At 42.0% G+C, this 12,912-nt stretch overlaps 1 protein-coding gene across 1 annotated transcript in view; it reads right to left on the reverse strand.

Annotated features, from left to right (window-relative positions):
• Positions 1-12,912, reverse strand: part of kiaa1109 (KIAA1109 ortholog) — a 78,183-nt gene that overhangs the window by 43,893 nt on the left and 21,378 nt on the right. Inside the window, exons 24-39 of the mRNA XM_034859160.1 lie at positions 12,219-12,550; positions 11,121-11,371; positions 10,272-10,512; positions 9,363-9,854; positions 7,102-7,375; positions 6,767-6,904; positions 6,495-6,565; positions 5,218-5,391; positions 4,285-4,405; positions 3,834-3,983; positions 3,462-3,589; positions 3,076-3,278; positions 2,546-2,746; positions 2,236-2,447; positions 1,048-1,199; positions 402-552 (exon numbers count right to left, since the gene is read on the reverse strand). Coding sequence (XP_034715051.1) covers positions 402-552; positions 1,048-1,199; positions 2,236-2,447; positions 2,546-2,746; positions 3,076-3,278; positions 3,462-3,589; positions 3,834-3,983; positions 4,285-4,405; positions 5,218-5,391; positions 6,495-6,565; positions 6,767-6,904; positions 7,102-7,375; positions 9,363-9,854; positions 10,272-10,512; positions 11,121-11,371; positions 12,219-12,550 — 3,291 coding nt within the window. The remainder of the gene's footprint in view (positions 1-401; positions 553-1,047; positions 1,200-2,235; positions 2,448-2,545; positions 2,747-3,075; positions 3,279-3,461; positions 3,590-3,833; positions 3,984-4,284; positions 4,406-5,217; positions 5,392-6,494; positions 6,566-6,766; positions 6,905-7,101; positions 7,376-9,362; positions 9,855-10,271; positions 10,513-11,120; positions 11,372-12,218; positions 12,551-12,912) is intronic.

The following is a 12,912-nucleotide window of genomic DNA, read 5'->3' on the forward strand; positions in this document are numbered from 1 at the left end:
TTGTTACTAACTTATGTTTTTTGCTTCGCAGTTTTCCTTGGATTGGGGGGGCACCTAAACCATGGTTGTGGCTGCCACCGTGTTCCGGCTCGACGCCCTGGTATGCCCTGACTATTTTTTTCTATTCATAGTTCCACTATCATTTTTGTTACTATAACTGCCATTGTTCACCATTTCAACTGCTACAATTATTATGAATCATATTTTGCTTTATCCGTATCAGTGTCCAAACCGGCAGCAACAGATTGCTTGTAGGATTTGTTGGGTCTCTGTAAATTATAGAGTGTGGTCCCGACCTGCTCTGTCTATCTATCTATCTGTTAAATGTCTGGAGATAACTCTTGTTATGGTTTGATACTATAAATAACATTGAACTGAACTGAATTAGATGTATTGCTGACCTCAAGAGCTTCGGTCATGATGCAGCCCATAACAGCGCACACGCGCAGTGTGCCCTCCATGTCCAGCTTGCGTAGAGAAGATTTCAGCTGGTCAATGGGAACCAACCAGGCTCCAATGGCAGGGGTGGCTGTGCTGAGCAGATTCAACTGCCTGTAAACACAACAAAGAGTTAGATTCTCAAAACTATTGATCAAGGTATCCTGAATTACCTTTTTTCCCCCCTCCTGTTATAGATAAAACACTGTATGTAATGTGTTATCATGACGTCAACAACATCTCACAACCTGAGAGTCAAGAAATTGATTTCAGCTCATTTATTTTCCACTGCAGACACAGGACACGTGTTGCAAAAGGGAGTTGAATTCAAATAAAACTTAGGTACACAATACACACTCAGAATGAACCGGACCTGTGAGGCTGACAAGGCTACATCAGCAGCACAGCCTTTTTTTCTTCTATTTTATTTAATGGCTGGCGTGAATTTTCCTTAAAAAAAAAACTCTCTAGCAGATAATAGATGATACTGTATTTACGACGCGAATATCACTGCCACTTCAATCTCAACCAGATTACAGTGTAATGTGGTAGTTTTTTTTGTCTAAATGTGTATGTAAAAATGTGTTGAAAAGGATCTAAATCTCATACCTGGAGATGGCCTGTGAAGGTGAACGCACATTTGTGGGAGCAGCAAAACTGAACCAGATCTCCCTTATGGTCAGCTTCATGCTGCTGGAATCCGGTGGCGGGGGCATGAGGGGCAGGTCTTTCTTCAGGTCGTCCGACTCCACTCCTTCATCCTACATAGCACAAGAACACACAATTTAACAGGTGGATGAGACAGGCTGGTGGGAATAAGTTCCAGAATTGCATTTTTGGATTAGATTTTATGGCTATCATGTGCGACTGGAGCCCCAAGACATCCAGATCAGCCTGATTACAGCTTTGATTTGCCAACATGGCTTATTTTGTAGATCAGAGTGGATGTTTCCTAGTTTGATAACTTTAATCTCTTTTTTCTTGTTCTGATTAGACTCAACCAGAATATTTCGAATAAATACAATTGTTTGATATGGATTAGCACCAGTCTTAACGAACATGACAGTTACTCTAATCTGAATCAAAGACGGTCTAATTTGCATGTTTGCAAAGTATACACGTATAAACAGAAAAGAAAGAAAAGAACAAAGGAAAACTCCATCTTTGTCTGGTCAGATCAGTGGCGTGGAGCTTTGATTCTCTGTTAACAAGTTCACATCCACTAGCACTTTCTATGACATTTAGGAGCGAGTGAGTTTGTCAAAGTTATGTTTTAACAAGTGCTGTAAGTTAAACATTATTAACTGTGTTAAAGTATTAAGCCATGGTTTTAACGACACTATAGGCTGAGTTGTAGTTTACCTTGTGCCATTCGTAATTTTATTTTGTATCGCCCTGTTTTGATCTCAAAGAAAGGGCTGTTGAAAAGGCTATTTGTGTGACAAAGTATTCTTTTCACACTTTTCTCGATAGACAGTGTTACAATGTGTGACACTGTATATATAGAACAAAAAACAAATGGGACAAAAAGAAGTTATGGGACATTTAGAATAGATAAAAATGTGTGATTAATTGCGAGTTCACTATGACATTAATGCAGATAAGCACGATTAAATGTTTGAATCGTTTAACAGCACTAGTTTTAACACAGATAGTTGCAGATAGAATGAAGAAATTGGCTGGAAAGTAATTTATTTTATCCTCACATAAGTTGAACGTCTGAGAAGAAGATGTGGAGCTTAACTCTGCAACGGACTGTGACACTCACATTTTTAATCTATTTTAGTAATTTCTAACCTGGTCGTCTGAGTCCGAGTTATCATTGGCATCAGAGGCCGGGCTGATAGCATCATGTGGCAGGTTGTCATCAGAGACGTCGGTGCTGTAACCACTGCCGGTCTGAGAGCCTGTTGAACCATTGCACTTAGACATACCCGTCTTCCCCCCAGTGTCTGAGCGTCCCATCACACCAAATGAATTGTAAAGAATGGCTCCTGACTGGCGGCCCCCTGCAACAGAAAGCATAACAAAATCACAAATCTGTACACAAATTCCCTTGTTATGCAACTCATCTTTGTTGTTATCAATGTAAGTGATGACTCGGCACCTTTGACAGTGAGGTTCTCGATGCCACATTCAAACATAATCCAGCCCCATTTCTCAAGAGATGTTGCGGAGCGGCCAAGATCGCCTGCTGTGGCCTGGGCTTCGGTTTCATCCACCATTGAAAACTCCTCCATTTCCTCCAGGCCAAACAGCACTTTGGACTTTTCAAACGGGATTGCTGTGATTGCACATGTGCCAATGTCTGTGAACGCAGAAGAAACAACGCAGCTTTTAGAAAGAAATACATTACATGGGATGTTTACTGTTAAACATTTTGACAAAAAGGTGATTGGGTAGAACACTTTTTTTTTTTGAAAAAAGACTATGTTACAAATAAAATATAAAAACCATGAAAGCACCTAAATACGTTTGCTTGGTACTGTAGATCAAGTGAGGGCACTTTTGCATACTGTTTATGGACAGCTAGTACGGTATATTGACAAAGAGGCTGTAGGTTTTGTAAAAGATTAGTGGACCACTTTAAAAAGTGGCACAAGGCATTAAACATGGCTGCCGTCTTCTTGAACCAACCTGTGGAGTCGAGGCCTCGCAGCTGGCTGTGAATACGGTGAACATTCAACCTGGCGGCGATCTCTTTTCCTTTCTCGATGCCGGCGTTGGAGCGCAGCGAGCCCGAAGACTGAGGCTGCATCTTGGTGGCTGAGGCGTACTTCTCCAACATGACTGATGGTCGGCCATGTTCCGTGGTGTTGGGTGTCTCCTCTACAATACCCCTGAAACAAGTAGAAAGAAAAGGTGTGTTTGTATTTCAGGGTGGCTGGTGTCACATTTAAGTGCATGTCAGATGTTGTGGAGTCAAAGAAATTCACTGTTGATTTTGTACTCACTATAAACACTATTGTTCAGTACAAAACACACATCCCAGACAGACAGACACGGAGTAGTGGAGGCATTACCTGTTCATTCTGAACTGGGTGGCAATCCTGTCAAAGCACAGCGCCACCAGAGACACATGTGTGACACACTTATTGGAGCATGACGGTGACCCCTCCTCTACAGAAGCCTGCAGGAGGCAAAGGTTCACCTACAGGAAAATAGAACCAAACAAAAACAGTAAACCAGATAGAACTAAACCCCACTGTGCTGTAAAATATTGTTCTCTAAGTGGACATAAATAATAGAGATGGCCACAAGAATCAAATTATTGTTCCAAAAGTATAACTACAGTGATAAAATGACTGGCTTTTCCAAAATGTAAGATTGTCTTGTCAGAGCACAGTTTAAGGCTCAGTTGCTGGCCTCTCATTGTTCCGGCTCATGGGTCTTACTTTGGGGATGGAGACATTGGCTTGGAGGCCCTTGATTTTCACATTATCAGGTTTGACGGACAGGTTCGTCTGGCCAGGGGTGATGTTGAGGGAGCCAGGGGTTGTGCCCTCGGTCTTTGACAGCTTGTGCTCTTGCTTGCCTGTTTGGCTCTGTGTTGATCCAGATCCAAAAACACTCATCAGTCAACAAAGCCACTTTTAAAATTGGAAGGATATTTGTTGTCAAATCTCAAAACATTTAGAATACAAACTAAATGTGTAACTTTAAGTATTGTATACTATTGAGTTACACCATCACAGGAATTAAAGCTTTCCCTTTGTGATTTAAATGAATTAGATTGATTTGATTTTCAAACAAGGATTATTTATTAACATTCAAAGTCCTCTATCATGTTGAATAATATTAACACATTAAGCGGTTTTGCTCTGTTCTGTGCACTGTTGTACTTACGGACTCCGTGACTGTGGACTTGCTGATCTGATAGGCTTCATTGAGGACTTTCCCATGCAGGTCATCCAGAATGGCTGCAGGATGACGAATACTGGCGAAGTGGACCATGGATTCAATGTACCTGAAAAATACCAAATGGAAGGGCCGCTATAATAAAACAATACAATTTCAAAAGAGCACCGTCATATTTTTATATTTCATGTTATGCGTGTGTGTGTGTGTTGCTGCATTTCCCTGTGTGCGTGTGTGTAACAATGATAGTGTGCGCACTGTGAACGAGTCCCTCTTACACGAGCCTAGGCGCAAATTTACTAATGCTATGTTGAAATAACTATGAAATGGTTAACAACCGCTTTGGTACAAAAAAGGCCACAAGACACGTGCCGCGCTTTGCCGGGTGCAAGATAGGGCGTTGAATGTTTGATCCAAACTGATTCAGAAATTTAAAAAAAATATTTAAAAAATCACCCTTTCAAAGCAGAATTAAATTTACTTTGTCAGTATTTGGAGGTTAGCCTCTCTTCAATCACCTAGCTAGAGTTTACCCATCTCATGCAGCACTAAGTGCTTGTAGGACAAACCCAGAACTGTTAGCCTTTGGCAAAGATTCACACTGGTAGACAACCACGAGCAGGACCAGACTCTCAGTCACTGTCAGGGGAATCATAGATCTAAGATACAGATACAGTATGTGCTTGGGAATTAAATTCGCTTTAAGTCCAATTTGTGCATTGGGCTAAAAGTAACTAACTAACAATATGTGGTGTGAGAAAAACTGTTAGACAATCTTGTTTTTCTTATCAGGGTTTTAAAACTGAGATTCGAAAAGCTAGTTTTAAGGGACATATGATTAATAAAGCAGCATGACCAAAGCCAAACTCTATTACCACAGACAGATACAAAAAAAGAAACTTCATAAAAAATAGTGACTACCTGTCCAGGGATTCAGCCACAAGGGGTGTGAGCACCACATTGACTGCTCCCTTCACCTCCACGATGGCAGTGGTCCTGGTCTGAGCTAAGGGCTGCTCCAGAGTCCAGTCATCTGTCGTTGTGTCCTCATCTGTGTTCTCCATGGCCCTCTTATCAAGTGGGGTGTATGGTGTACTGTGGTGGAACAAAGAGACGATTGGAGATCATGAGTTATATAATAATAATAATAATAATAATAATAATAATATTATTAATAGTAATAAAATAAACACACCACAGGGTGCTGTTTGAATGGACAGTTTGAATCAATACATTCTTTGGATTGAGTATAATGAGATATACAAATACATAAAAACACATTTTTTTAAATGGATGGGTTTTTAATTAAATATATCTCTGTTCGAAAGATCGCACGCAAGGTATCGTGAAGGTATTCAGCAAAATTGCGGGCAGACCCATAGATGACCTACATGACCTGGAAAAGGTCAGATCCTTGAAGAAGGCGAGAGCCATCCTGGCCGATCCGAGTCATCCCTGGAGGGGCGAATTTATGCTGCTACCATCCGGGCGCAGATATTCAGTATTCTGCTGCGATGCAGAACGAATAAAATTTAAAAGGTCATTCATTTTAGATGTTATCCCCATTGTTAATAATACCATGTAAATTCAAATTTAAATGATGTTGTACCGTGGTCGTGTTTATATGTTGTTGTTTTATATTTATACTGTATGTATTTGTTGCTGCTGGCTGTAATCCAAACTGCACCTCGGGGGATGTACGTTGTAGGGTAAGGTTGATAATAATTTAAGCTTTTGTCCCAATTCCATTCTTTATTCCATTTATATATGGTTGCCAGTTTGATTTGTATTGCAATTTTCATTTATTGTGATTCTAGAAGTATTGTGATTAAATTGTATTGACATTTTCTTTTCCTTGTTTAACAAAAACAAAAGTTGAGTAATATATACGTAGAAACAATATATCATGTAACATTTCTAAGAAGAATGCACATCACATGTCAGTTAGTCATACATTTACTTCATTTGTAAAGAAGTACATAACATGGATTTTCTGCTCCCGGTCTGTTTAGCTGGAAACGCATATGATGTTGTAAGCCGTGTCGTATAAACAGAACATATTTAGGAGAATCCTTGGCAATGAAATTTATTTATTTTTTAAACACTGAAAAGGGAAACTAGTTGATTTTAAAAATCGATGCAATGGAAATCCTGATACATTAAATTTTTTGATTATTCCCCGCACCCCTATGAAATACCTGTTGTTCTCTCCCATCAGCTGAAGTCCTCTGTCAAATAGAGAGCTGGCTGATAGGCCCTGCTTCATCACCTGCAATGTTTAAAAGAAATTGTTACACCCCAAAACATATGTCCTGGGTGTATAAAGGGTGGATACATACCATTCAACCATTTCAACAGCTAGTACCTAACAATATGACAAAATTCTGAAATTGAACCATAGTATTAGATGCTGAAGGAGCCAATAACCTCACTACATGCACACAAAGACTGTTAGTTATTGGTTAAAAACCTTAAAGCTGGGAACAGAGAGCTGGTCGAAAGAAGCAGCACTCTCCTCACTGGTGGGTGTGTCCAAATCTAAGGGGCGGTGCAGAGAAGACTTGGAGGTCCTCTTATTGGTGGGCTGCTTGACAGACCAATTTGAGACCTAGCAGAGGTGAAGCATAAAGTGTTTTTATTGGACAAAATAAGTAGTCACAGTGAAAATAAACCAGCAAGGCATTACCACATTTTATGCTTTTAAAAAAAGTATTATATGAAGCAAAGTAACACTCTCGTGCAGATGCAAGTATTTGTTTCAATGACTGGAGGATCCTAAGATTTTGCACATGTGAAAGACTTTACCTGGTAGTGGGCTAAGTAGCTCTGATAGCACGCCATGACGTGTGGCTGGCGGGTCACGGGGCCAGGTTCAGCCGTCTTCTCTGCCTCCACTGAGCTCTCTTCTTCCATTACCAGGGCTGAGACGAAGGAGGCCTGGGATGTGTGGCTGGGCAAGGGCTGGGGTGGCAGTGGGGGCAGCATTGGGGGCATGGGCAGGGGACGTGGCTCAGTGATCAGCTCACCATTAAGAACATAGGTGAGGGGTCCCTCAACACTGTGGTAGATGGAACTCCGGCTGGGGGGGTAGAGGTCAACATGTTTACACATGGGCATCAAATGATCATGCCGAGGTGTGGTTCAAGCTACACAGCCACACACACACACAGCCACACACACACACACATTAAAATAAATAAATTATGATTTTTCTAAATCATAATTTAGCTATACATAGCAATACAGCTGAAGTCTTAACAATGGCAACACTAAGCACCTTCTTTTTTTTTTTTAACTGCCAGCCAGAATCTATAATACCTCTTTTCTGTATAAGGTTGAATTTTCTTCTTTCAGGAGTCGGAATTAATTGTTTGTGTTGAGGCTGTTTCAATCAAAAAAAGCATGTTCAAATCAATGACTGAGAACGTTTTGGGTAATAGAAAAATGACAAGGTAGTTGCAGAGCAAGACTAAAATCCAATTTGCCAAACACCCCAGCAGGAAGTGGCTGCCCATGGATCAAACAACTCATTTGCAACAACCCTTCTGGATCACATCCATTCTTGAGTGATCGAATCAAAGTAATGAATGAAAACTGCAACGTGTTAAGCTTTGGGGCAGGTTGCTTAACACAATGAAATGTAAAACCTGTGGGGTAGTAAACATGAAAATGTCACAACACAGTTAATGTATTCCTGCACATTGTTCCATAAAGACATTTTGAAAATCATCAGTTAGTGTGAAAATTATTTGATGACTTATGACTTATTTGATGTTCACTGCCTGTTTTTCACGTAAATCTGCAATTTTTTTAAGACCATGTTTAAGACCTTGCTGTTACTGTCAACATTTTGTTTTCAAAAGGCTTCTATATTACTTGCTTCCAACTCCAGCTTCCATTAAACTTAAAAAAAGACATGACATACATTATACTACTCTGTTTAACTGAGTTTTAATACAAAGTATATGTTGTATATTGTGTCATAACACAACAATAAGTTTGAGTGGGTTTCCTCAGGGTGCTCCGGTTTCCTCCCACCATCAAGACATGCATGCTAGGTAACTAGGACTACAGTAAAATATTTTTTCAACTGGCTAACACTGGCAAGTTTACAGAAGATTGTCCTACTAAATACATCTTAATACCTTCCAAATTTCACAGTACTGTCCATTTATGGGAATGGACAAATTGGAGACACTGACTGAATAAAATAGCGTTCCTGCATTCATCACAAACTTAAAATCCATCTACCAATCTTCATCTGCTTATCCGGTATCGGGTCGCGAGGGGAGCAGCTCCAGCAGGGGACCCCAAACTTCCCTTTCCGGAGCCACATTAACAAGCTGCGACTGGGGGATCCCGAGGCGTTCCCAGGCCAGGTTGGTGATGTAATCCCAACACCTAGTCCTGGGTCTTCCTCAAGGCCTCTACCTAGGTGGCCATGCCTGAAACACCTCCCTAACGAGGCCCCCATCCTTACCAGATGCCCGGACCACCTCAACTAGATCCTTTCGACGCAAAGGAGCAGTGGTTCTGCTCCGAGCTTCTCACCCTTTCTCTAAGGGTGACGCCAGACACCCTCTTGAGGAAACTCATCTCGGCACTGGATCTCGTTCTTTTGGTCTTGACCTAGCCTTCATAGGTGACCACAAGTGAGCGTAGGAACAAAAACTGGACGCTAGATCGAGAGCTTTGCCTTCTGGCTCAGCTGTGTTTTTGTCACAAACTTAAAAAGTAAATCATAAATCACAAATCCTCCAGAATGGCCCCTATAACATTGTTTAAAAGGCTAACACTTCAAGCAATCTGGCAAAGTCAGAAGTTGCTAGACAGGTCATTAATCCATTTGCTCTTACAGAGGAGAACCGAGAGACCCTTTGATGTTACTGTGAGCGGAGACGCCACCATAAACTTAATCCCATGCTTAGCTTTGTACTTGATCTGACCATCCACTCAGTCTTCTCTCAAATGTTGCAACCCCTTTAACTTTGAGAACTTTTGTAAGTTCCACTAAAGCTGAGATCGATAAGCTCTATTTTTTAAAGTGCCTTATCATTCAAACTGACCTGTAGTTTTCCATGTGATACGGGGGCTGCTGCGGCTGCTGCATCTGCTGCCTCCTCTTCTTCTTGCGACCGGGGTACGTTCCTGGACCCTCATCAGCACTGCTTATTGGCTCAAAGTCCTCGGCAGCAGAGAAGTAAGCCTCGCTGTCGGCCACAGACATGCTGGAGTCGGCAGAGCGGTACTGGTGGAAGGTGTTGGAGTCCGCTGAAGGCGTGAAGGGAAATGAGCCGTAGCTCCTACGCTGGCGTGGCGAATCCAGGACGTTCTCATCGCTGCGGGAAACCTCGCTGCTGAACTGGACGCCTCCAGACAGGACTGGTGGAGGCTTGTCGGCGAAGACGGCAGCTGACAGGCTCTTGGTGCTGCCCAGTCGACCTGAGTGTACGGAGGACTGGCGCTTGAGAGGAGAGCAAAGGGGTGAGCGCACTGAGGAGCGCCCCTGGGAGCTGTTGGGTGAGACCGGCGAAACCTCTGGAACCTCCCCTAGGGTGCTTCACAGAAAAAGGAGGAAATAACTTGGAAGCCATTGTTGACTTTGTGAGGACATTAAAACTATAGAATTTTATTTAAAGAGTCAAGTTAAACTTTATTATTCCAAAATAGGAAAATTCGGTTGGTCAAGGTGCAGATACACAAAACCATAAAACATATACAAATATAAATAGTAATATAAATAAATGGAAATATCCCATATGCATTTCACCCCTTTCATACATCTAACACACACACATACCCAAAGACACACTTACACAGGGAGATCATTTTCAAGCACCCTACACTCTGACAACAAACACATGTGAGCAAACACACAGAGCACATCCAGGTACCCTCAACACACACACACACACAGACACACAGACACACAGACACACAGACACAGAACTAAACAGTATGTTGATATTACTCACTCAGCGGGGCTTTTGCCGTTCACGGGGAACATGCGTTCCTCTGTGCTTGGCGAGGGAGAGTCTCTCTCTCCTGCCAGCAGGGGCAACGCGGCACTAGAGCAACTATTTTCTTCAGAGGAAGAGGCGGAGCTGTGAGAGCGTTGGGGCACCTGGAGACTAAGGAGGTGCTGACCACGTCTCACAGGCAGCTCAGGAGGCAGGCAGGGCGAGTGTGTGCCCGTCTTCAGTCCGACAACTCTCCCTACGAAAACATACATTTGGTTTAGTAACTAAATTTGTGTGTGTGCTGGTTAAGAAAGAGAATGTGTAGGTTGTCAGAACAGAGAAGAAATTAGCAGTAACGTTGGTAGTGGTAGTAAATGTACAGTGTAGCGTTTACTAGTTTACTACTATGTATCACATATATATATATGGGGAATATAAATACCCAGATTTCTCCGTGCTCATGTAAACACTAAACCCCAACTATGATCATAACTGGGATATGCCTTAGAAACTAGTTATTCCTGTCCATGTAAACACACTTGTTACATTCACTACGTTACATTCAGTATCTTGCACCCCTTTTAAGAACATTGATTAGGCAGACAAGATAATAATAAAAAGCTCATACTGTATATTTTCAATAATTCCCATGTAATTAACCCCTTAGGTCAACAGAGACCTGCAGCATAAATCCCAGTAGTCCCTATATTGGAAGAGTCAATGTTTTTCTAGTAATTCATTGAACATTGTGGCATTTAAATAAACCGTCTTAATGTGCTTGGTGTTGCACAAAAAAAACAAAAAAACCTCAGGAACCTTCGGGGAGTATCAGGAAATCTTTATTAAATCTTTGCAAATACATACCATCCACTTTGGGCGTTTCCTTGGTAATAATCCACTCCCCTGGCTGTAGCAAAGACTGGCCATAAGACATGTCTGCCTCTGTGCAGGAAGAAGAGAACGCAGACGAGGATGAAGGTGTGAGCTCCTCAAGCTTGAAGAAGTCCAGGCCCATGTTGGTACCTCCAAAGAACCTGCAGCCTCCGAGGCAGCCGCAGCGGTTCCTGCCGCGCTTGTTGCGAATGCCAGCCTCTTCTGGCCAAAGGAACCAGAGTCTGAAGTAAAGGGAGAGATAATCAAAGAGAAAGATGAAGTTGCTGTATGTCTGTAAGATTTTGTTTAACCCTGCAGACAGGCACATGTGGATAAAACGTTGCATTGGCAAATGTGGTCCTGACAATTTCCCACCTCAAGACCTAGTAACAGTTCAGAGAAAATGCAAGCAGGATGGTGCTGCTATAAGCCTTGTTGGATTGTCCTTTCCCCCCATCTACTCTGGCATTACCTTGGCAATTGTGAAAAGCCACAAGGTGTTAATGTTCCTTAATGAGGCTGCATGAGTGACTAGTGAAAATCACTAGCGGTGCCTGAAAGGTTATCCCATTAATTTACGCGCGATTATGTGTGAAAGGGGCTACTGAATCATTAATGAACATACATGCATTCTTTACAATTACTCATAACCCACATGCAGTGCATTTAGCTAAAGAAATAAGAAACCACCATGTCCAATTACAAGCTAGACAAGAACATCCGTACTCATAATGGCTCCCTGAAGACCTTTAATGAGATCTTCAATTCATTATAACAGTAGTGTACTGTACCAGCTGATTATCACATATAATGAGCTGGATCACACTACATGACAGAAAATGAATCATCTTGTTTTGTTCGAATGACCTATTTTACATTATGAGCTGAACATTGTATGACTGACTCTTTATACCGAGATGTATTAAAGCAAGTGAATCATTTTTACATTAAAAAAGAAGTTTCAGCATTGACTTTTTCTTTTGTAAACAGTGCTTTTACATTACCAGCAGTGTCCCTTGATTAAACTAACACACACGCACACACGCAAGGGCTTGGAAAAGTAAATAACCTTGACAGTGTGTTTTCTACCTTTTGCTCTGTGCATCGTGTTGCTCCAGAAAATGCCTCTGGACTTCACATTTGGCTGGGTGGTCAGCGGCCAGGGCAATGTCTGCTGTGATGAGGTTCAGGTTGACTGAACCCGCCTCCAGCCAGACAGAGCGTCGCAGCAAAGGGGGCTGACCGAGACCCAGCGGCTGACCCGGACCTTGACCCTGTCCGGCCGGCTGCAGCCTTGTCGCCTCGCTGTGCTGCTGCTGCTCAATGTACTGCCGGATGTTTACGTCCTGCACCACAGCGCTGATGCCTTCTCCCACTGCCTGGTTATGCAGGTTGCAGTTGGCTACGCGAATGTTAGTTGTCTGGGGAGGACGAAAGCAGGAACTAATTATTTACACATCTAACAGCGTATTCACAAACTGACATAGATTTAAACTGATAAATATATTTACATCGCACATCTACAATGTGAGACAGGTGTGCCGGAAGAGAACAAGCAGGTCAAAAGTGGCAAAGAAACTCCCGCCCACTGTCTTAATTTGCGAAAAAATATAAAGTTTAGTAGTAGGCAACGTTTCAGGACTAGACCATCTACACTACTACTGCAGGCAAAGATGCCTGAATGAAATATAATGTTTAATAGTAGGCAACGTTTTGGTACTTGACCATCTTTACTTTATACTTTTTTTAATGAAAATGTATACTACTGGACAGAGGTCTCGAG

Source organism: Etheostoma cragini, chromosome 20, assembly GCF_013103735.1.
Source record: "Etheostoma cragini isolate CJK2018 chromosome 20, CSU_Ecrag_1.0, whole genome shotgun sequence".
NCBI classification, from domain to species: Eukaryota; Metazoa; Chordata; class Actinopteri; order Perciformes; family Percidae; genus Etheostoma; species Etheostoma cragini.